Genomic DNA, 25,408 nt, shown 5'->3' with positions numbered 1-25,408 from the left:
CAAAAGTTTAAGTGGAGCAAATGGAGCTTAAGACTAATTTCTGTGCTATTATATTGTCATTAGTGATGCTATTTATAATTATATAACAAGAACTAGGGAATATGAATTGGTTTTCTATGTCAGACTTTTATCCATACATACCAGACTGATGAAAACCATAAACTCTGAAATACCAGGCAAAGTTTCTAAATTCAATTTATTCTTTTGAAACATTTCAGTTATTTAGTCAGAAATGTCTACATATTTGTCATAAAGCAAAGAATTGTGTCTCCCAAGATACATGAACAATGTAACCTTAACTAAAGTCACTATGATCAAAATTTTCAAAGGCCTGCTGTTTTGTTTATGCACCTAGATATTTGGAATTATCCAGATGTCTGAGTTTTCCACTTGTCATCAAAACGTTCTGGCATGGTGTATATAGCCTGTAAACTGAGAGTTTCTTTGCTATGATCTTTGAATTCCACATCATTATATAGCTTTGTAGATACCAACCAGACATTCTAAATGAACTGGGTTAGGTAACGGCATAGCTAAAGGTAAACTGACCTGAGTTTTGCTCTGTTGCACCAGAATATGCATTTCATATGATGAGCTCACAGCACACATTGAAATTCTAGGTCTAAATGAACAAGACAAACACCATCACATGGAATCATGCCCTGAGCAAATGCTCCACTGCTTTCTACAGCATTCGTACTTACTCGTGCAGTCCTCTTGTGAAATGTGGTTGTTAATACTGATGTCATCCACTGCAATCCCGCCAAGGTTTCCTTTTCCGATTTCGCCCTCGAAAATCACCTAACAAAATGAGATAATTTTCACAGTACTGAAATATTTGGTCCCAAATAGCAGTGTTTACAAATTCTTGTTCAGTGCAAGCTATGGCATGTAAATTAAATTCATGAGATTTCTCATCAGCGAATGCTTAGCTCATCAATCCATAGTAACTGTTTGGCGATGGCATAAAACTTCTTCTCACACTTTCTTTTTATAACAGAAACTTTAAAACTGGAAAAAGCAGCAGATAACAGAAATGACCATTGTGACAGCCCAGAAATAGATTATAAAGTGGTATTTCCCTTCTTTCTCAGCAAATCGGTTCTATTCTTGTAATCGAGGAGACTGTGAAATAGGCTACTGAGATTATCATCATTGCAGCAATAGCTCATGCTCCAGAAACCTCTGAAATAATTTTTGGAATGATTTTGGCATCTCATTTGATAACTTTCAAAATATTACCCTAGTGTCTCCAAAGCAGCTACCCTCCCCACCCTGGGGAAGGAGTTTACCTGGTAAAGTTTCAGAGACTTGTGGAGCAGGACACGTCCTTCTTTCCAGTGGTCTCCTTGGTGTCCAATGGCCATCCAGACCAGCTGGTCATACTCCTCTGGCTTCTGGTAGCGCAGTTTGACCCTCAGCGTGCCCACATGGGAACCAGACATGTGGTACCAGAAAGTCATGCAGTGGGCGGTGTTCTGGGAATACACTACAGGGCTCACCAGGCGAGCCACTTTGCCCTTCTGGTTTTCATCAGCTTGGGAGTAGATGAAGTTGCCATCTCCTGCTGTGACAAAAACTGTGTTAGGGAGAGTGGCCAAATTTAGAACTCCTTTGTCTCTTTTCTTTCTAGTTCCACCACTCAAATCTTCTCTCCCGGGCTGAGCACCGAGAACCAAGACCCGCAGCGGAAAGGGAACAATGCGTGGTTGTTGGGTAATCTCTTTGGCACTCAAGCCTCAGTTCTAAGCTTCCGTGGATGGACATGTGACTGCGGGAAAGCTGCAAAGGAGCACTGAGTCAGACCCTACTCTTTGGGAATGTGTTGTCATGTGGACAGAGGCTGTGACTAAAGTCAGCCTTAACACCATTGCAAACAGACTGAAAACAGAGGACAGACCTATTTTTGTGCAACTTTAAATTGCCTTCAGCAGTACCTTTGTGATGCAGACATTAAATGAACAATTAGATGTCTTCTTATATATCATTCAAGCAGCAGGACTTCTGGTTGATGATGCTCTGATCGCTATAACTGCTTGATAATAATAAAGATAGTTTTTTCAAATAATCTAGTGATTCTTTTTCAAATTCAGATTATTTTTCCCTCATCTATTTTAATGGCTTATAAATTCCTGAACTAAAGCTGAGAGCCTGAATCTCAACTGTGATCTCTACTCCTGCATAGTGTGGGCTTCTGGTTCGGGAGAGTCAAGGTTGCATTTTCAAGGCTTATTAGAATATGGCATTTTGGTAACATACACACTTGCCGAGCTGTGAGGACTTACTCTTGGCTTTGCTTTTAATTACCCCCAGTGGGAACATTTCCTCCTGCCACCACCTGGTCTAAACACACAATTCATGTTTCGCTGTTTGCTCTGCAAATAGAAATCAGCTATTCTATGCCTCACCTGATGTAAGTGAATCAGATGCTCAGGCCTCAGTGGGCGGGGGTTGGGGGGGTGTTTTGTTGGCTGTCTCAGAGGCTTGTGTATCTGTGAGATAATTTTTTCACTGTGCATATGTGGGCACATCCTCATATCTGCTCGCGGTGTCAACAGTGTCCAGGTAGAGGTGGATGTGTCAGTGGGCAGCTTTCTCCCCTCACCTGGCTGCTTAGGGGAGACTGCACCAAAGCACGCTTAATGAAACTGACGGGCAGAATAATACAAGAAAAGTGGAAATAAAAATTACAGCTCCAGCAGTGCGTTTGATGCTCTCTGTGTTTGCGGGGCGGGGCAGGGGTCCCCTCTGACTAAGCCAACTCAGTCACTCCTGGGATTTGTCTTATCCCACTAATTTACCAAATGGCAATCACCTGTGTGTATTACACCATCATCTCATTGAGATAAGTAGTGGATCAGTCCACCAAGACTGGACAGGTAGGCAATGCATCCATCCTGCCTCTGACCCTCCAATCTCATGGAAAAAGACCAAAGTTGGAGATCTATCTAGAGGAAACACATTTACTGAGCTCACTTATTGGGCGAGTTGGGAAATAGGTGGTAGAAAGAAGGAGAGACCTGAACATGGGTAGTAAAAAGAAGAGTCTGAGAAATTTATCCTGCTGTCTGCCCTGCTGCTGTTGTGGACTTCAAAAACTTTGCTCGTGTCATTTTACTGTTTAAAATGCTTCCCTGGCCCCTCACTGCCTTAGCATTCAAACCTCTTCATGCAGCATCCAAGGCCGCACCTGTCTTGCCACTTAGCTAAGCGCTTCGCACAGGACTCTGTCCAGACCACATCACTGCCAATCCACCGAGACGCCACGCTCTCTCCCACACATGCCATTCCTCACTCAAGCCGAGCTGACACTGCACGAGACGGACTGCTCTCTCTGCCCCGACCTGTGCTTTCACCACCCAGGATCACGGTCCTGCGCCCCCATTTTACTGCACTGTGATTGCTTCGCACCCTCACCCAGACTGTAAGCTCCTCAAGGGTGGGACTGCCCTCCTTCTAGGGGAATCTGCAGTGTCCAGCACAGCGTCTGCCCTGTAGTAGGGTTACTCAAATAGCACATGCTCAGTGAGCCAGGGGAACATGCTGAGCTTCAGGACACCTCTGTGAGGAGGTCCCCAGCTTCATTCTTAGAGGTCAAATGCAGAAAATGAAGTGGCACTCCTTTAAATAAATTCAAAATTAGGCATCAGGATAGTGTACCTAGATAGTGTTAATTTAAAAAATCTCCGTGTCCGATTTGCAAAGTGCCACATAGCATCCCATGTCGTCTGTGTGCTGTGTGCTCTTTTCATGTAGCTTTTTTTTACGTTAACAAGTTCCTGCCTTTCAGATGTCAGGCCCAGCCATCTCTCTCGGCAAATAATTGTGTTTCTAGCACTGCAAGAGGCTCTTTCTAGTCAGGGCGGGCCTGGCACTACAGCCAAATAAATCTGGGTGTCTGGGAGAACAAAAAAGACAAATCCTTCCGAAGGAATCACACTTCTCAGCTGTTAATCTAAGACAAGTCCTTCTTTTCTGATACTCAACACATAAAGCACTGATATTTTTCCTTTCAGGGGTTTTATCACAGCTCTAGGTCAAGAACTCTGTCTTCATTTTCTCAATTAGCACTTTACTTCTGCAAGCCTTTTAGCTTTTGTCTCTGGCTAACATAGCTTTTAACCTCCTTTGAATGTCAGATCCTACTGAGCCATTTTGTTCCACTTTGCATCAATTTTTCTACCATTACTGCCTTCATTCCAGCTAATTGCATTTGGTTAATTTGATGCCATTTATATGTACAGTGCCATTTACAGTCAAAGTATTTTAAGTTTTCTAAAACTGCTTGTCTTAAGATTCAATTGAAAGTGTCTCAGAATTGAAGGAGTCCAATTTTATCCAATTTCCTTGTCATTCTCATTAGGCAAGGAGCTAGCTATGGTGGAAGGAGGTCTATTCAACTTACTTAATGGCTATAGCCACTGAGGAAAAAGTGAACAATAAAATGAGAAAGGCATGAAGTACCCTCTGCCCATCTATCGGCTCACTGACCCACTCGCCCAAAGCACCAACACTGGAGGAAACATTTGTTTAATGAGATTTCTAAGCAACAGCAAATACCCCTCTGGGGTATCTTTGGGAAGCCACTACTTGAGTAAGCAGTTCTCTAAGCATCACTGAGTAGGGCAGACTTTTGGGGGTTGGGTGTTCATTATGAGTGTGTGTGTGCATGTGTTGTGTGTGCGTGTGTGAGTGTATGTATGTGCATTTTTTTTTTGTTTTTTTTTTTTTTTTTTGCAGAACAGTGCTGGTTCCTTATACCATACTTCAAGTTGGATGATGAAATGACTAGGAAGAAAATAAGATGGTGGGGGATAGAAGAGTTCATTGGAGTGGCTGTCAGTTCTCTCTCTCCCCCAAACCATCCCTCCCCCACTAATTAATCTTAGAGAGAAAGTAAGACAGGAGGTGAGGTGGGTTTCGGGCTGGGGTGTGGTGAGGTGTCTACCTGCTCAGATTTAAAATCTTCCCCCAAATAATAAGAACCCAACCCCACCTCCACCACTTCCATTTCAAGGGTCCGGGGAGAGAGCAAGCATTAAGCTCACTTATTGTATGTTTAGCTGTAAATAAATGAGATGATATAATGTATGTCTGGATTTTCTTCAAAATAGTCCAGAGTCAGGGATGATAGAGATTAAGTAAGATTTCTATGATTTGATAATTGTTGAAGTTGAAGTATCTACATTTCAAATTTGTTTTGCTATTTTTTTTCTACTTCTGAATATGTTAGAAATTTTTCATTAAAACAGCTCAGAAAAAAATGTAAAACAGTACCTATTCACACATCTTTGCTCGACTTGCTATTTTTCAGGGAGGCCAATCAGTCGCCATATTTGATTAGCATTTTCTACTACTTGGCTTAAATGTATCTCTAGGGAAAGAGATTTTATTAATTCCAGAAAAATAAAAGCATGAGTGAATGCTCTGCAATATTTCCTAACCCCCCTAGAAACTCCCGAGACTCCAGAAGCCCTCCACAGTAACATCTCTAATTCAAAGAAATGAGGCCACAGTGAACTCTTCATTACCTGTGTGATCTTGAATTGGTCCCGTTTTGCTGGTCAACACACTCCACTTGAGTTGCACGTGACTGTCATGTTCCCAGCGACAGAACGTCTTGTGAGAACCCCAGCCAAATTCACAGTTAAAACCATATGTTGGAAATTCTTCAGTGGGTGGAAAGGAAAAATAGAGACAAGCAAAGAAAGACAAATTTAATCATTCAGGTCAGAAAGGCCCTTAATTTGTTCATGGAAAGCATGATTTATATAATTTAATGTCTGCTTGAAAATTCTGGGAAAACCACAAAGTCCAGGATTACCAGGAAATTCAAAAGATGCACAGAGATGTCAAAATGTTTGCGAAATCACGTTAGTAATTTTTTCAATCCAGCTTTATGAAAAGATTATGGACTAGCTGCCAAGTTGGTTTTATATAAAATATCCAGGAAGGTTACTTTTCAAAGTATATATATTATACCTGTAGCATTCTCCCTATTTCCACGATATTTAACACGAAAGATACTCTGTTCCTCAGGATGAATTATATAAATTGATATCCACCAATTAAAAAAAAATTTTAATTAGAAATTGAGCCGGGAACCTCAAAAGTCTAGAAACGTGATGGCTGAATGCCTGTCCTGGTGGTTATCAGTATTCTCCTCAGAGCAGCTTATGCTTCGGGCCGTTAGTGTCAGACCTCTGAAGCATTTCTTAAGATTATTTTTTCCTTCTGTGCTTTATATCAGGTCAATTAATTTTAAGTGCAGTTTCTGCTTTTTCAGTGGATTTTAAAATTTGCATATAAATTGGTCGCCCCACTTAAACCTCAGTGCGAGGTCATGTAAAACCAAAGCACATTTAAATACCTACCCATTTTTATTGTTTAATGTTCAGAACGCTTCCTTTGGGATCTGAAAGGAAAGCATGAATGGATTCTCAGGAATAATTTCTCTTGTGTGTTCTACAAGGTGCTACTTGACTATAGTGTTTTTTAAATCTCTATTTTTTTTTTTTTTACTCCACCCTCTTTTTGAAAGTAGCTTGAATTTTATGGAATGAAATCATTGACAAAATCATTGATGTTTGGAATTTTTTTTTGGTAAATTTAAGCTAACAATAAAGAGAATCCTAAAGATAAGATGCTCATGCTTCTGTCAGTCTCACTCCCCCTCTCTTCCTCTCTTTACAAAATGAAACACAAAAGCTCCCTTTTACTCTAATGAAGGGCTGGAGAGGGGCGGGGGCAGTCATTGTGTCTCCCTGAGTTTAGGCAGCCCACAAGATGGCAGTATTGAAACGAAGAGAAAGGTGCCTAAACAGACTTGCCAATTAAACTTAAAAACATCTCAAAACCATCCCTATGTACAATAAAAGGAGTGTGATATTACATGCTATATTAGGGTACAACATATAGCAGGCTGCGAGCATATCTTGTTTTGATATTTTCTTTAACTTTGCCCAAGTGTTTAATACAAAATATCTTGCTTCTTTCTCTGAGCCTGGTCTCCATTGCCTCTCTCCCATTTTAACAATGGCAAGAAGAATTTTAGTGGAAAGATTAAATAGACAAAGATGATTGATTTACTTTGCAGTTTTAGTTTCCAAGGAACTCTTTTCAAATGCCGATTTAAAACTCTGGAAGGAATGGAATACAAATTGTCCAAACCGAGAAGAATGGGTTCTTCCTTCCAATGACAAAAAAAGAGTGCACCCCAAAAAAGAGTGCACAGGGCCAGCGTGGGAGAGTAAACTGTGGGATGTGTATAACGTGAGCGCTTTCAGTTAGTGCCAAAGGGCTGTACATCACAGCCACGGTGCCATTGGAGAGCTATATTTCATGTTTAGTCTCTCATAACCATAAAATAGGACTTCTTAGAGCATGAGAAACCCTTTCCAAAATTTGCCATACTTATGCAGCAAGATCGAATTATGCATATGAAGTAAAGCCAACTGAACAGTGAAGGAATGGTTGAACAACCTTGGATGTCAACACCCACGACCCAGGAATGTATTGTTGCATAATCTCATGTTAGAAAATGTTAATACTGGAAAATGTTAATGTGTGTGTGGCTTTGGGTTTTTTCCTTAAATGTAGTTTATAAGACATGCACATACAGGAGAGCAGTAAGCTATTACAGCACACACATTTCTGGTTATATTTACCTTGCTAATACATTAAATTTATTGTATAACACAGAAAACCACATCATCTATTATTGTGGCTATTAATAGTCTGGTGACATCGTCATATATATAAATTTGAATGTTTTTGTAATCACTGGGACATGAAACAGCTTTGCCTGAAAGGACGGTTTAGGCATTTCTCTTGTTGCAGTGAATAGCAGTTCGCCTTTACCTTACAATGTTCTTTCCAGTTCTTTGAGTCTAACAAGGCGAACTGCACTAACTTTTTGTATTTTGCTACTCTTTTATCTTTTTGCCCCAATAATATAACTTATTTTGGGCAACCTTGTTTATTTAAAATTAATTTTAAAAAGTCTATGTACTTTGTGGGGGATGGGTATAAAGTAATAGTAGCTCAGTGTTGAAAGTCTGAGCCTGCCTTCAAAGGTCATTAAACACACAAAATATACATAAACTTTTATAGAAAGGAAAAAACAAACAAACATAAAATAGAGAAGGACAGAAGAGGAGGAGGAAAAAGTTGAGAAAGAGAAAAAAATAAATGGATGAATGAAGTGAATATATAGGGCTAGTGACCTTTAAATCTTCAAAATATTACCCAAGCCCTGTAGCTGCACAATTCTTATAAAATTCATTGGGAATAATCTGGCTAAATTCCTTCTTGACTCTTAAAAATAGCAGGAAACAATATTCGGAACTTAAAACAAAGTTATAGCTGCTGTGAGCAAGCACCAGCTGTGCCTGTTGAGCCTATCTTGCCACAGTTGAATCATCAGCACTGTATATGCACAAGGATTTAATTTTTAAATCTGTATTTCGAAACTTCTATTGAGTGTGTTAACTCGTTACTTATAGACAAACAAATGGAGGTGCTGAGGCCCATGTAATAATGGGTTATGAGTATACTCTGAGCTGCTCTAGAAATATTTGAAGATCCTCAGAGGGTAAGAGGCTTCATCAGGGAGAGCTGGATTTAAAATGCAGAGTTCTCATCAGTTCCTGACAGAGAATTAATAGGCTTTCACGCATCTGATTACAGCTCAGACAGTATATAAATATCATATGCCCACTGAGTTTATTATATTGGTAAGAATCCTCAAAATAAAATCTTGAGACTCTGCCTGGGCCTATAATGACCTCAGCAAAATCAGATTATAATGAAGCTTTAGCGGTCTGATTTTCTGCTGCTTGTAAAGATGCCTGAAGAATGTGAAACCTGCAGAACAGTGTGGACCGAAGTATCAGTCAGCAGAAACTGACTACCGGGGACACCTCAGAGTTAGACTGGCCTCTGATTCACACTCTCAGGTCCTTGTGAAGCATTCTGAACATTGGCTTAGTCAGGAGGTGACAATCAGCAGAACTCTTCAAAGAAGGTCAGAAAGTCCATTATCCACAAACAAAGACTTGGAGCCAGATTTGTGACTCAGGCAATGGGAAAACAGGAAACTGGGGTTATTCGTAAAGGACTCTGGACCGACTCTGGAATTCAAAATCAGATCCTATTAGTGAGCCCTAAGGTTTGGCGTGAGCTTGTTCAGACGGGGGTAGCAACGGGGTCTTACTGGTTCATGATTTGTGCATTTGTCCTCTGATTACAGCAGACCCTATGAGATGACCACCTGGCCCTGGAGCTCTTATGTGAAGCTATCAGGTCCTTGGCTTTGAGCTCATGCACAAATCAAGTGTGCTCACCAAGTCATTTCTGCTCTGAGCCTATAGACCATCCACATTCAGGGAGAATAATTCCATTTGGAGAGCTGATATACCTCTCCATTTTTTCCGCAGTTGTTCCCTTTTATTTTTCTTAATGTTCTCAGCTCTTTTGATAGGCAAGAGGAAAGATGAGATGCAACGAGTTAGCTGACAACTTTCATAGTGGTTTTAAATAATTCTCTGGCAAGAGAGAAAGCTAAAACAATGGTTAAAATGTTTGTTACATTACTGGAACTTCATTTATTCATCTCACCCCTCTTCCCTATTACAGAGTCATGGAGACCCAGCTGGTGGTTTTTCTACAGAAGGCCATCCTGAGGGAGCTGAGAACTCTCAGGAAAGGTAGGAAGCAAGTGAGAGGCAGGGCTTCGCTCAGGAGGGAGCTTCAGTCATCCCAGGTGACTGCATGGTCAGCTACAGCCACATTTTATAACATGAAAAGACATGAGCAGGACTACAGTGTTTTGGAGTTTAGGCGAACAGATTATTCTTCTGTTTCATTGTTTGGTAGTTGAGGTGTTTGAGCCGTGTGGTAGCAGGGATTTGTCAACCTGAGCACATTATGGGGAAACTTGGGGTTAAGTCTAACTAAAGAGAAGTTTGTTTTGCAGTTTAATCAGGTCAATGGTGACGGGGTCCTTTAAGGAAGCATACTAATTAGAGCAGCCCTTTCTACTCTCTGCCTAGCTGAGGAGTGTCATAGTGTTGAGGAAACATTGATATACACCACACGCCCCATTAATAAATGACTGAGGGGGCCAAGGCTGAGCAAGCTTCTATAAAGGAAATGGGAGAAGCTGGAAAGTTGACCTGTTCACCTTACTCTAATGATTAACTTTAAAGTATTTAAAACCTCTGATTGCTTATACTGACTCTTTCTCTCCATGTGAGTCTATGGGGAAGAATTTTACAGAATACTAACAAAATACAAAGGAGAGTGAGAAGGAGGCCACCATTTAACTGTGGCTGGCCTTGAGAAACAGCTAACCAAGGGCTTTAAAAGTCATTATGCTTTTCTATTAATACAAGGATGCGGGGGTGCCATTCCCAAGGGTGGTCCTCTCCCCACGCACATTTATAGCTGTGGCTTCCTGCACCCCCTTTCATGGCACACCCACTGGAAACGTTGCTACAAAACTGCCAGATCTGTGGCAGGCAAAACTGACAAACTTTGCCTGTCTCAGTTTTGCAGAACGGTGATGAAAATAAATAGTCAGGCTGCTGCCTGTGAGATTTCCTTCTCCTGTAGTTTGCAAACACAGTACATGTCCTAGATGTGCTGCGTTTAAACAAAGTATGTTACCCTGTTCCTTCCACTGAGCTGGGATTGTCACCATTTGGCAATTACTGATGGAGTAGGAAATCTCGCTCCCTGACGCATATACATGTGGAGGGAAGGAAAGCAATATTTATAGCTCGTGCTTGGAGACCAGATGTTGTGTGGCATCTCTCTTCTAGGACTTTGAGGGAACCTGAAACCCAGAAGCGCAGTGATCGGCTATTTTTTGGGGGAGAGGACAAGCATGTGGGAAATCTACTACATTACTACGTTTTCTATTGTATTTGATACCTGATTGTATTGTGCTGTCTATAATGGTTGGCTTTTCCGTGGTCAGCACAGTGGTACCACCTGAAAAACAAAACAGCAACATACAAAAGTGAGAAAGAGGAAGCATTGCAGAGAATATGCTGTAGAGAAATGTTGTCTGCTTATACACATTTGATAGAGGCAAACATTTTCCATAAAAAATCCTTCCTTTAATCCCACCTATAGTAATTGTTTTACTTAAAATTTGCTCACCACAGTTTAAAGCTCGAATAAACTATTATTCTTTACCCAACACATTTATTCATAAAGCATCCAGCGGCCGCGGAGTGTTTGAGGCTTTGTTCCAAGGTTCCCAGACTGAGCATGGCATGCAATTGCAACAGTGAAAAACAAAAGCCTCTGAATGTCCTCAGTGACTTGGGTATTAAACCTGACCTAGACCTTTAAGCTTCAAACAGTTTCCCAAGGTTTCAGATGTGTGCCTTCAGGGGAGTTGCAAGGCTGGTCTCACCATTTGTTTAAAAAACTGAGGGTTTAAAGTGGATGGAAGCAGTTCCCTTTTTTTTTTTTTTTTTCCTGCTACAATAGTTGTTTATTTTTCCCCAAGGACAGATATTCTGCCTGGTATGTGGTTTGGAGAAGCTGCAGGAAAAGGATAAGGGGAGAAACACTTCTTCACAGTTCCAAGGAACCGGAGATTGCACAAACAACACCCTGAGCAATATCAGCTTTTAATCAGTTTGGATCGACTTCGAAATCCCTGGTCAGGGGAACATGTGGAAGCTTAGCCATTACCCTCCTTTTCTCTGTCTTAACTCTTCCATTTTCTGCTCCTCATTGTTACACTTCTATTTTAAAGTAGTGTTTTTAAACTTGCCCAACCACAAGAACCACCTGAACGCTTGCTGAAATTGCGGTTGGCAACCCATTTACCCTCCTCAGATCTTACCGAGAACCAAAATCTCCAGGGATGAGCCCTCAAAATCTGTATTTTTGAAAGCTTCTCAAGTGAATCTTATAATCCACTAAGCCTGGGAAACGTTGGTTTGCTCTTCACTACTTAGCTGCCTGAGAAAGGTATTTCTCCTTATGTGTCTGCGTGGCAGGTCACGGTCAACGATAATCTATTTGCTATCCTAAGAGATAAAAGCCCTGGGCAGACTCAGAGTAAGGGCATGACGGGGGCCCTGACTGTCATGGAAAGTTTTAGAGGTGGTTATAAGGTGCCATTGCACACTTTCCAATAGTATCATTCAGTAAAGATTTGTGATTATCTCTATTCTGGCCAGGCGCTAGTCCTATTCTCCAACTCCCACGGATCAGTAATAACCCAGATCATGAATCAGAATTGTAAAAATGTACTCTTGGAATGGTCTGAAGATTTCTGAGCTAACCAGCTGCAGCACCAAGTCATGTTGCCCTTGCTCTCCCAGCGAATGTGCTGGCTGAGTGGTCACATGTGTGCGTGGCTTCAATGAGGCAGGCAATATGAAGAAGGTATTATATGTATTATGGGTTAAGAAGGTGAATCTATAATGGCAGAATTGGAGGAAGGCCAGAATACATTAGCATTCTGTTCCCAGTGGTCTTATAAGAGAAAAACTCAAGGTGAAAATTCACTTTTTAAAACCGATATGCATTATCAGTTTTGTTACAGTTTGGGAGCCAAATTCTGCTGTTGGGTACATACAGATCCAGTGTAAAATTTGGCTTCCTGATGCTTTTGAAGCCAATTGTATTATCTAATGACTTCAAAGGCATTTGCAAATGAGTAACTTCACCTTGGCAAGCAAATATGGGAAAGCAGAACCTCTCCTCATTTCCATGCATTTGGTACATTTCATCTGGAATTCAGTGTTGTTTGTAAGTGATGAGCATTTTGCTACGATACTTATCTCTCTATATATACAAATAGGTCACCCCAAGAGGAGAAATTAAAACAACAACATCTGCTTTAAGGCACTAAACGAGGCTAAAGAAAGCCTTGATTCCAATTTCCATGTTTCCACCTATCAGGGTTAAAGTGAGAATGCTTTTAGTTTGGTTATATTGTACTGAACATTCAAAGTTTGCAGCTTTGACAGTAAAGCCTGTGCTAGAGTGATAAGAAGGGTGTACAGCTGTGTGTGTGCCTAGGCGGTGATTTGTTCATATGTGAAAAGATACCTGCTTAGGTGAGGGTTTTGCTCTTTGCAAAGATTTAGATGTGAGCACACCCTTTTCCATTAAAGGATAACAAACAGCTTCATAAAACAAAATTGGCTATAATGCAGTAAATGAATAGGAAGCATGAAATGCCTTCTAAAATCCCTTGTTGATGGGATGTGACGTGGGCATTGTGAACATGCTCAGCAGCTCTTAACACATGCATGTATTGATAGAATCCTTGAGTCTAACGTGCTGGCCTGAGAAAATAACATTTTTTTTTTTTTGCTATGGTAATATGTAAAAAATGAACGAAAAAGGGGGATGTACGCCTTTCTATCTATGCAAGAAATAATTTTAAATGCTGTAGATAAACCATAACCTTATACTTTTAAAGGATTGCCAGTGTTTCCACTATAAATGACCCATTTTCTGTAGTTTGTAACTCATTGCCTTACACAATTTGCTCCAGGCTAACATATTTGCTCTATTTCATTCAAAGGCTTCAGTTTCAATTGATTCAGTCATGAACTGAGGCAAAAATGAGAAGGTTGGTTGTTCTGATGTGAGGAGTAAATCTGAGGCTTTGTTCTAATCAATATTAACTGACCACTTTAGGGTATATAAAGAAAAGAATCCTCTTCACAAGAGGGTAATTGAAAAGGGTATCCTGCGATGATTGCAGTCATTCCTTTTTATGAGGAATTTCACTATGGATGTATGACAGGGTCTGCAAAAAGCCTGAGGTTTGTGGCAGAGTTTGCAGGCAACCCTGGGAAGGTTCCACGGGACCTGGGTCATAGAATGGTATTCTGTTTTTAACCTCGGCTGTCAGGTTTTCAGCTCGAACCTAACTTCTTAAAGAGAAAATGCCACTGCATTAATTAGAGTAATTTTTTTTGTGGTTTGTGGCTACTTATTACAAGCTTTGTTTCAAAAGCCCATAGCGATGTAACATTTATTGGCTATTCGAATGTAAGTGATTATCTTGGAAATTTGCAGGGAGGTCGCCTCAGGAGGTGGGATTTAAACGTAAACTCAGGACAAGGTACTAAATTTCTGAGTTTGATTTTATTCCCTTATTCCATCTTAGAATGCGGAGTTCTTTCACTTGTTCAGAAGAAAGCTTTCGAAGTAATTGGAAATGTACTTTGGGACATTTCCTTTTAGACTTTACACGAATGCATTGGCGAATAACATGGCACTATTATGAAGTTACATGGTAATGCCTTCGGTTTCACTCAAGGAAATTAATTATGTGAGATCCCTGAGTCTTTTCTGTTTGAAAATACAGACCTGCATCTAAGGGCTCATGTTTAACCTAAAACGAGAGTCAGATGCTATATGAAACTACATTTTGACCTGGGTAGCAAAGGTCCCACAGTATCTTTTGCAACAATAGCATGAAAATCCCAGACCTTGGCCTGTTTCTGAATGGTGCAATCCCATTCCCCACTTGCTCAACATTTCCTCTGACATTTCAAGTGAAAGAGAAGGTCACTTTCCAGCTTTTAGGGTTTTAGAATATTACAGAGTAATATTCTGAATTAATTAGTGAGGCATTTGGCACACACATTCCCTGATATATTTGCTAGTCAGCAGTAATGTGAAACGACAACTAATTCTGCCTTTGTAAATTTTAATGTAAAGTGGTTTATGAAATTCTAACTTAAAAGCTGCATTTCAAACATAAGCCTAATTTCATCAATTAGTTGGATAAACGTTCCACTGAAAACATTTTTATCCTCATTAAAAAATGAAAATAAACGTTCTAAAGCATGTGGGTATGTACATGTGTTATGGGGGTGGGTGGTGTGAAGATGAGGATACGTTAAGGACGATTAGCCATGGAGAAATTCTTATTCAATTAATCCTTCGTCTTGGCTCTGAAAATGGCTAAAATCATTGTTTCAAATGCCTGTGGCTAATAGGAACAAGCCATTCACATGGATGACATGAGGAAATGAAGATACACATGTTCTGGCAAGGCCACCTCTGTTGCTGTGGCAGTTCTGCCACCACCCTGATGCCCACCTCCCGGAGGAGTTACACAAACACAAACAGGCATTAACTAGCTGGTCTCAATGATAGCATAAACTGAAATGGCACAGCAATGGGATGGAAGATGGTTTCTGCACCTGTGAGCTGGAAGTCATCACCTGTTCCGCTGTGGCAGTTGGCCTGGTCGTCGTCACACTCATCCACCAGGTTCCCATTGGGAGTGGTCGGTCCAGCTGTAGGTGCTGGAACAAGATCCAAGGATTATTATCTCACACCTCCGAAGTGTATTCTCAAGCCTCTGGCTGTTGAATCTGCTAATATGTTTGCAGGAAACTCTAATCTGTAGCAACAAGGCCAGGAGCATGGTTTACCTCTCTTTCAGGAACTAAATAGGCTTGGATTTTGCAGAATCTATCGGAGACTGCTTTGTTTTGGTATCTGATCCATATCTGCTGAATAGAGTTGGCTGCCTTAGCATTTTTTTACATTGTTATCTACATAAACATCCTTTTTTCTGAAAAGTTCTTAAATTTTCGCTGGTTATTTATTCATGAACCTGGAGGTTGATAATAGAGATATTGGTTTTCCTTTCATTTTAAGGTGCCATGAATTCTTTTATATTCTTAGTACTTACTAAATTGCTAAGCTCATATTATAATTTTTCCCTAAAAGAGAGTCCCAATATTCAACATTTACTTTTAGTACAATATTGTTTTGTTTTATTTTTAGGAGTGACTCCATTTCTATCAACCTCTGATCTCTCCCCAGAGCAGGTGTCTGAGAGGACTTGTCTTAGATATCCTGTACTTTAGCTTACTGTATTCTAACTCCCAGTGGACAGCATTCCACTGCTGGCAGGTATTCCCATATCTTTAAGTTTGTAGGTGAAAGGTATCCAACATTAATCAAAGACTGCTTTTGAAGTTCTTTAAATTTAGTTTGGTCTTTTTTTTCCCCAGCCTGTTACTCATTTTTTGCAATCTGTTTAATATTTTACAGTTTTCAGTATTACATTTCACTTTATGAGACTGGAGATAATGTACAGTTCTCTTGATGTTCGAGAAGCAGACAAGGTGCTGGGAGCAGAATCTCATTCTTTAAGAGCTTCTGGCCAATAGGAATGTGCTGGTAACTGCTGCTTTCTCAATAAAAACTTGACATTTTTTGTTATTGTGTTTAAGTACTGAGCAGAGTTATGACAAATGTGGCAATGTAGCTAGTTTCAACTTCTGCAACTCTCCAAAAGCACACAGCAATAATAACTAGAAAATTAGCACGTACAGATATTGCACACACCATTTAAACATAGAGTCTACACTTCGTAAAATGCATACACATATATTCCTGCTCTACTTATTGCTCTCACTGAATTGATAGAATCCTTTCTGTCAATCCAGAGGCTTGTCTTCACTAAGCTGCCCTTTCTCTTGATACTGTGCCACATTTAAGTATTTTAAACTGTTTCTTCACCTTGCTGGGGCTTTTTGCATTCCTTATGGTTTTTACAAAGAACAGGTTCCATGTTGGAAGTGGCCCAGGGTGGTACTGAGATTAAATTGAAAATAGTAGACAGTGAACGCTTTTTATGCCCTAATTTTAATACTTGAAAATATTTGATCTTTTGTGGTTCTCTAATTGTTTCTTAAATATAATGCTAGCCCAAAACAGGGTGGACAATAGGGTCAGCTGGGCTGTACCATATTCCTTCCTGTATCCCTCTAGGTATCTTCTATAGAGCAAGGCACAAAGTAGATATTTAGTAAGGCCTGTTAATCGAGCTAAGGACAAAGGAAAGCACTTCCTTTCACCAATCACATTAAAAGCTTTGACATTACTTTCCCAGATGTTGGTTTCTCACATGGCTGTGGGCAACTTTCTTGCTTCTGTGAGAGCTTAGAAACATCTGCAGCAAATCCCTTCACCAACAATTTCTACCACACTACAGAGTTGACACTGGCAAACAGCCACAAGTCTCAGTCTTTTCAAGTGTCCATTAATTCCACCTCCTAAATCAGTGTTGCTTCCCAGAATCCAGGCTAAAGACCTGCCTTATAGCAGCACACTCCTTTTTCCAGATGACCACATTTCTCAGTAAATTGAATGAACATGTCTGCGGTTGGCTCGACCATCCCTTCTTTTTCTTGGCATCTTTGCCAAAGCCCTGGCACATGGGCATTCTTGGTCTGTGTTGATAGTGCCTGGGTAATTCAGAGGTCTGAGACATGACTACAGATATAGAAACAACTACACAATAAAGTGGGAGATAATGGACTGCTTTTAAATAAACACATAGAACAGTAGCTATGAATTATTCACTAGTATAGTGATTCATAGTTTAACATTACATAGTGCATAAGAAAAGTTTTATGATATTTAATGTGCTCAGGAATGTAATTACAATGGAGTAGCTGAAAACACACATAATTTTGAAACCAAAAGAAGGTGATATTAAAAAAGCATTCTTCAAAACAACTATGAGCATATGCACAATTGATTAACATCTGGGTACCAACAAAAGCCACTCTTTGAGCTAACCTGGAGAAAGATCTTTATGAGGATGGAAAAGTTGGTATAGGTTACTCATTTTTGCTCAAATCTAAGGCAGATGGGAATTCTAATGCACAAACACATGAAATAGAACAATAAACTACCATCATTTTTATTTCAAACATTCATGTCATTTATTATATGATAAAAAAGCTGAGGAGAGAACGGTTTTGAGATTAGTGTGGGAACTGAATTTGTCCTTGATATGACTTTCATATGATAACCTAAATTCATGAAGTAACATCCTTAAACAGACCTCTCTTTACATTCTCATATGTTAACTTATATAAAGTTTTGTGTCTGCAGCAGCCTAAGAAACTCATCCAGGAGAATGTCTTGATGTTTCAGTCTGTCAAATGCTGCTTCCTGCTGGTATTTGAATGGTGGTCAACATGACCTATAGAAACCTGGATCAGACACAGACTTCCAAACAACACTATAAAAAAGTCAAAGGAATAGGTGGTTGCTGGGGGGCTAGGGGAGGGGGAAGTAGGTGGGAAACTGCTTAATGGGTAAGGGGTTTTACTTTGGAGTGATGGAAATGTTTTGGAACTAGATTGAGGTAGTGGGGGCACAAATAATTATGAATGTACTAAACACCACTGAACTGTTTACTTTAAAATGGTGGATTTTATGTCACGTGATTTCACTTCAAAAAATTATTATTTTTGAAATCAATGGAGACGACCCCACAGAATCTCAGGAGAGTTATGCAAACAACCAAGACAAAAGTAGAATTCTGAAGGCACTGTTTTGAAGATTAAAATGTTCTAGAATATGCTAGAATGTTGAGCCTAATAGACTGGTAGGCACAGAGGATGCAGAATTACCCAGTGGAAAAAGTAGCAGTTTGTGACAGTACCATTAGGGGCATAAATACATGAAAAGGAAACAAACAAACAAAAAGTAGGAAACTAGAAGTCACTCTGGAAATTGTAATTACCTTCCACTTCACAGCCCAGTAGCTCCATTCTTAGTCCTAGGCCACCATGAGTGGCTCTCTCAGGGTAGATCCTGATGAATCGTGTGGAAAGGGGTGGAAAAGTTCGTATCTCAGGTGTATCATAGTTGCTGTTGCCTTCAAAAGACTGTGAAGTATGAAAAACACCAGTTATTAATAAAACCTCTCTTTTGGCAGAAGAGCCTCTCCTTGGGATTCTTATAGGGCAGAGGCATAGGGCTCATTCTACCACTTTGTAAATGGCTGACATTCTTTTCATAAATGAGAAAGAAAAAAAAAAAAAACACTTAAACCTTCTCTAAAAAGTGACAGATGTCACTTCTTAGAAACCAGAGTACATATTGAGGCTATACCTGAAGCTTTAATGAGACACACTTTTAAATGATATGCTGGGAGAATTGTGCCTGGGAGAAGTGACACTTTTACCATTTCCTTGAGGATGGTAACTCAAGAAGAGAACTTGCCATTTTTCAGAGCTTATAATAGACATCACATTTTCAATAACTACCCCTGACACATTTTCTTAAATGAGCAGATCCTCTAGGAGAGAGATGAATTAAATTCCTGAAGTCAAGAGATAGTAAATTTAATGTAGTGCAAATGCTGTTTATTCAAGAACTTGGATATGCCAACCACTTGAAATTGCTGTTTACTTAAGCAGTTCCACCAGTTGGAAGCCACTAGTTAGAGGCATTTGTAGATAAAAGACCTTCTCATCTCAGGAAGGAATCAAGAGTCCTGACTGGTAAGTGATGTTCTGATGCCCAGTTGAATTGTACCTCATTGTTAAGTGCATTCCTAACTTGAAGTCACCAAGACATTTTTTTAGGAGCTAGGCTACCCAGTGCTAGAGCTGCTCTTGAATTATTTTATTGCCCTTTTTACATTGACTGGAAAGTTAACATCCTTTAGAGGAATCATAAGAAAATGGGGGTATGACTAGACTTGCTTTCTTTTTCAAGAAATGAGTAACCTTCCTATATCCTCTTTTCCCAACACCATTCTTAATCCTGTCTGAACAGAAGGGGAAGAAGATTAGAAAACTCATATTGCTTTATCTCTGGATGTGCCTTTTTATATATAAAACATCCTGTGATATTTACTGGTGAAAGGCATTGTTCTAAGTGCTTAAAATGTATTAATTCACTTAATCCTCAAGACAGCTCCATGATATAGGTTCTATTATTACCCTCATTTTACAGAAGAGGCCTTGCAAGGTCAAGCAATTGGCCCATGTAAGGCAAGTGGCAGAGCCAGGATCCAAACTTAGGCAGTCTGACTGGTTTCCTTCACTACTACACTGCTATAATGCCTCTGCCCTTAGAAATAATCTAGTCTAATCTCCTCACTTTAACACATGAAAACACTGAGGTCCAAGAGATTAAAGTCTTTGCCCAAGGCTGCACATTTAGTTTCATTAATTTTGCTTTAAATGTATTGCAGTTTGGGCTACCAAACCTGGTACATCAAACTGAGGGGATGGCCAGCCCCAGGCCATGTCAGTCAACAGTGGGAACCATGCCCAATAGTTGGGTCATAAAGCAGCCAAAGAAGCGATCACCCCGTGGTGGAAATATCATGGCAAAATGGCACATATGTAAGAGAAGACAGATTGAGTAGGTTGTGACATGTCCAGGGGTTTTCCAAGATCTAGAAGTAAATTAATTAGTCTTTTCCAACTCAGAAAAGCTTCCAGAAATCTCAAAGTACATGGTTAACATGGACCTGCTTCTTCCAATTAAGGTTTCCTTCTATTATTTTCTAAAGTAAATTCCTTTTTGAGCAGGGTTCTGTACTCTTGATAGAACTGCAGTTGCTGCCAGTAATTGAGAATCTGATATATATTATTGTTAGGCCCAATTAAGTGTTGTCAGTAAGATACTAATTATGGTGAAAATAGCATTACTACACATACAACTTCTGTCTACATTAACATAGCTCCAACAATCACAGGAGAGGAGCACTCATATTTACGGAATCTCATGTTCTACTGCTAATTTTAACCTGAGCAAAGACACAGCACAACGTAAATACATTATAAAAGCTGTCAGTGATGAGCTAGGAAGAATATTAGCAATGAAGGACCATATGGAACTGGGCTACCTTTGCTAGCATATGATCATTTATGAAACATCTGTGTCCTTTTACTACTCTTGTTTTAGAAGATGAGGGCCTTGAGTATTTAGATCTATCTGCTCCTGAAAAGTCTAGTTAATTCAAAGACTCTGATATACCTTGTCTGTCATGCACTATTTGAGGGGAGGAAGTGAGGAGAGGGCATAGAGGATTTTAAATCCATCAAAGTCCTGTTTTATTTCACAAAACAGTACTCCTTTTACTGTCACATCCTAAGCAGGTAACCTTCATTTGAAAATTTAAATATACTATGTTTTAAATATCTTTATACAATTTAGAAATATGTACTGCTCCTAAATTGAAGGTTTTACCAGTTTCCTTGCTCGTCTTTTAGATTTTATTCCTGGGAAAAGGCATTTAGGGGTCACGGATTAGGCTCTGTGTAAACAGCTTAGAATTTTTCATGGTTTTAAATATAAGAAGATGATAATGATTGATAGAATAATATTTTAGGAATAAAATTGAACACATTTAACCAATCGTGCACGGAGTTGTTCTGTTAAAATCGAAAACTGTGTTGGATTCTTGTGGAACTCTATACTCTATGTATTACAATGGAGCGATAGATAGCTTTAGACTTGATTACAGATGGTGGATTGCATAACAAAGGGAAGCATATGATGCATCCTATCCAGAGCATATGGTAATCTGTTTTCTGTCTCTCTTAGAACCCTAGTGTTGAAGAACATGTCACAACAGCACACCCTGCCATGCGACAGCAGCTCCAGGAAATTGTTGATTTGCAGCATATTCTCACGTTGTGCTAGAGGCACAGGCTCACTACCCCTCAGAGGAGACTGGCTCTTAGGGAGAACTCCAGTTTCTGATGTTTATTTTACTTTTTGTTTCATTAAAACAAGAAGGGGGTGGACATAAAAGGGAAAATGAAATGGACACAAGAAAGAAAGTAGCTGCACACAGACGATAAAAACACTGGAAATATCTTAGAAACCACAAGTTAACAAGGGGTGAAATGAGAGAGGAATTTTTACATTTCTGACAGCATCATCCCTGTTGGTGGCTGACCAGCAGTCAGTGGGGGACAGGGCAGTCTCTGCAGAGCCCCACATCTGGACAGAGTAGGAGCTGGCTGCACTGCCCAGCATTTGTTTCCTGCTTGCAATGCCTTTGCTTGAGTCACTATATTAAGCCACATTCCTACACTTGCTCAGAGTGGGAGCAAGGCTAACACTCCTTCCAATTAACTAGAATCTTCTTTTCATAAAAGGAGTAGGTCCTGGGCAAAGTGGGGATGGGAAGGTTAGGACCAAAAGGCCAATTGTGTTGGTTATGAGAAGTATCTTCAGCCAAATGCAATTCCCATAGTTCATACAAAACCGAACGTCTGTGGGTTGTTACTTATTTTAATCTCAAACCAACTTCCTGGCCACCCATTCTTTCCCAGTTGGCATTGTGTGCTCAGGAAATACAAATAAATCTAACAATCAGCTTAAGTAAAACATAATCACTAAAGAATATCTGTTTAGTTAAAAAATATTATACCATGTGTTCTGGTGAATGTTGGGATATTTTTATATTGAGATTCCCTTCTCTTTTCACTGAATCACCAAGAGCCAATGGCATTTTGAAAGGTTCTAATGCAGAAAAAATATACTTAACCATCACTTAAAATAGCTAAAAGTAGAAGCAACTCAAGTGTCTATTAATGAATGAACTGATAAACAAAATGTGAAATATTATTCAGCTTTCAAAGAAAAAGGAAATTCTGACACAGGCTACTGCATGGATGAACCTTGAAGACTTCATGCTAAGTGAAATAAGCCAGGCACAAAAGGACATATATTGTATGATTCCACTTATACTTAGAGTAGTCAAAACCATAGAGATAGAAAGTAGAATAGTGGTTTCCAGGGGCTGGAGGAGAGGGAAAATGGGAGTTATTGCTTAATTTTTACAGATTTTCAGTTTTGCAAAATGAAGTTCTGGAGCTTAGTTGCACAACAATATAAATATGTTTAACATTGCTGAACTGAACACTTGGAATGGTTAAGATGGTAAATCTTATGTTATGTATATATCATCACAATTAAAAGTTAAAAAAACACACTTTAGAGGGATGGGTGACAGGCAGGAAAGGGGAAGGGCTAACTGATAGGTTAGAATGTGCAGAGAGATTTTTGAGTTCCTACTAGATTGTTGCTGTCAATCCCCTGATCCCAGTCCTCACAGTTTCCCTGTCTCCTATGTGTTGAGCTATCTACCATCCCTAAGTAAGAGAGAAAAAAGTGACCAGCAATGCAGTTCTTTCCCATGTTCATCTCAGACATCACTTTCTGTACCCCAAACCTGTCTGCCCTAGAACTGGGGATCTTACTAACACTGCCACACACCTCCACTGGTCTCACTGCTGAAAAGAAATAAGTCTCGCTTCCTTGGAAGAATGCTGGGGGTTTTTGACTTAAGTCAAGGACTTGGGGAAGGACTTCCTCCAGAAGTTGCTCCCTGCCCCTGGACCTCACCTTAGCCTTGCGCTTGCTGTCGTCCATGATCATTTTCCAGTCTGAGCCATTGTTGCTGTAACCGATCTTGAATTTCCTCATGGACACCTTATTCTCCCGGTGTTTCCCCCCCTGGATGATGATGCCCCTCACAATCTTCTCCTCCCCCAGGTCCACTTGGAGCCACTCATTTATGTATGACTGAGGTCCGGGTGGCAGTACCCAGCCAGAGCGACTGGTCACGAGCCGGATGTTTTCAGGCATCCAGCTCCTCTCCCCTTGGTTTGATGCTGTAATCTGGGAGTCCGAAATAAGTCCAGATACCATGCCCAACATTCCGGAGCAAGGGTAATCTAAAGGGTAGAACGAAATACATAATGTAAAATGATTTTCTAGAGGTCTCCATTCTTAGAAAGAGAATACAACATATTGAACAAAAAGAGCATCTGGACTCATGCATATAAATGTTTAAATTTCTTCATCATTTGACATTAACTGGAGTTTTCCACCCTTAAACCTTTCTCCCACTCTTTTAGAACCCCCCTCCCTACCTACATTACATTCCAATAAATAAAATCTTCAATAAGAACATACATTTCCCCCTTTTTGAGTTTTTCCAAGGCAAAGAACAACATCATAGATCTTTTTATATCTTCTACAGCAGCCCAAGTAGCTTCTGAGAATGCGAGCATCAATCATTCATTATTGATTGGTGGCTTAAAAACAAAATGTTCAACACTTGAATTGTTCTCCTTTCAAGATTGTACATTTCAATCAAGGAAATGCACACAAAGTAATAATCTATTTTTTCTTTGAAAAAACTCAATTTTTCATAATATAATAAAAAATTAGCCTAAAAATATAACCATCTTAAGAGGCAGGTATCTAATACAATTAAACTATGTCTATCTTATCAGCTGAACTTTAAGATTAATGACGGAGATGCTTTCTACATGAACTGACATAAAGTTCACATTATGTCATTCTTTTATTCAAATATTCAGTGCCTGCTCATTAGGAGTTATGCATTTACTTTCAGCTGAGCACTCCAGACCTTCTACAGAGGCAACTGGAATGAAGAACTTCCTCCTCTGGAAAGAGAAGTGGGGGCAGGAGAGCTTTCTCTCATTCTGTTCCTTCCACTAGGAATTCCCCATCATCTTGTCCTTCCTACTATCTGCATCACTTAAAGTCTCGACTCATTTTCAAATGCTACACCACTTATTCAATTTTCCTGATCTCTCCAACTCGCCGTGGCTTTCCTTTTCTGGAGGTCTTCATAGTACTTAGTTTGCATTTCTTATATACTGACGATCATATTCAGTTCCTTGGATTACTGCTATTTGCCTCTTCACAGTTTAAGTTCTCTGAGGGCATGAACCAGATCATATTTAAAAATTTTCTATGACTCCTTGTATTTGCTCAACAAATATTTGTTGAATGAATCAACTTATTAACACATTAAAAGGCAGCTGCCTATTTCCCAAGCACCTCTTCCTGTAATTCAGTCACAGTATTTGCTCCAGGCTGGGATCTGGAAACCAAGAATGAATTCAGTGGGGATTAAAAAAAGATTTACAAAATCTATTTTACTGGAGGACTATGAAATTATGGTGTTAAAAATAGAAATCACATTTTTGGTCACTGCGGTCACACCTGCCTGATTCAAAACTAGCTTTTTTATAAAGAAAATGTTTCGCTGGTAATGAGGACCAGATGTTACCATTTGGAGAAAAACACAATTAACTTAAATATCGTAAGGAGAGCAGAACTTTTACCAGATTAATGTCCTTTCTCTAATGCAGAGCTGGCTTGTGCGCAGTTTACAATCTACAAATGTAGCATTGCCCAACCCCCATTCAGCCAATGGGTCCATGGAGCATATTTAGACTGTCATTCCTTCTGTACGTCTGCTTCATCCAAAAAGAACAATAAAAAGGAAACTTGATCTGCCTTTGACTGAAAGCTATGTGATTCTTTGAGCAATGATTAGGAGAAAACGTTAATAATTCAAGGTTTGAATGAGATGCTAGGATTTAACTCTGTTCTTTCATAGTAGGCTGACTCAGATGTGCTTTAGCCTGGCTACATGTCAAATCCTTTGGAAATAGTGTTGCCAGATTTAGCAAACAAACAATCAGACAAAAACAACAAAACAAGAAACAGGATGCCAAACTAAATTAGAATTTCAGACAAACAAGAAATATATTTTTTTAGTATAAGTATGTCCCAAATATTGCATGGG

General features: G+C 39.6%; 1 protein-coding gene across 5 annotated transcripts in view; it reads right to left on the bottom strand.

The window, feature by feature from the left end:
- The window catches only part of NRP1 (neuropilin 1), a 131,922-nt gene that overhangs the window by 6,403 nt on the left and 100,111 nt on the right, over positions 1-25,408 (bottom strand). Inside the window, exons 9-16 of one of the 5 annotated variants that reach the window (XM_036228052.1) lie at positions 23,185-23,516; positions 18,551-18,695; positions 15,198-15,302; positions 10,936-10,995; positions 5,532-5,669; positions 1,293-1,567; positions 705-801; positions 550-622 (exon numbers count right to left, since the gene is read on the bottom strand). In XM_036228052.1, coding sequence (XP_036083945.1) covers positions 597-622; positions 705-801; positions 1,293-1,567; positions 5,532-5,669; positions 10,936-10,995; positions 15,198-15,302; positions 18,551-18,695; positions 23,185-23,516 — 1,178 coding nt within the window. In that variant the 3' untranslated portion in view covers positions 550-596. The remainder of the gene's footprint in view (positions 1-549; positions 623-704; positions 802-1,292; positions 1,568-5,531; positions 5,670-10,935; positions 10,996-15,197; positions 15,303-18,550; positions 18,696-23,184; positions 23,517-25,408) is intronic. The other 4 variants (XM_016123349.2, XM_016123347.2, XM_016123351.2 and 1 more) reach the window with 4 other exon arrangements.

Source organism: Rousettus aegyptiacus, unplaced genomic scaffold (genome assembly GCF_014176215.1).
Source record: "Rousettus aegyptiacus isolate mRouAeg1 unplaced genomic scaffold, mRouAeg1.p scaffold_m13_p_10, whole genome shotgun sequence".
Taxonomy (NCBI): domain Eukaryota; kingdom Metazoa; phylum Chordata; class Mammalia; order Chiroptera; family Pteropodidae; genus Rousettus; species Rousettus aegyptiacus.
The sequence above is the reverse complement of the archived record's forward strand: the minus strand, read 5'-3'. Positions and strand labels throughout refer to the sequence as shown.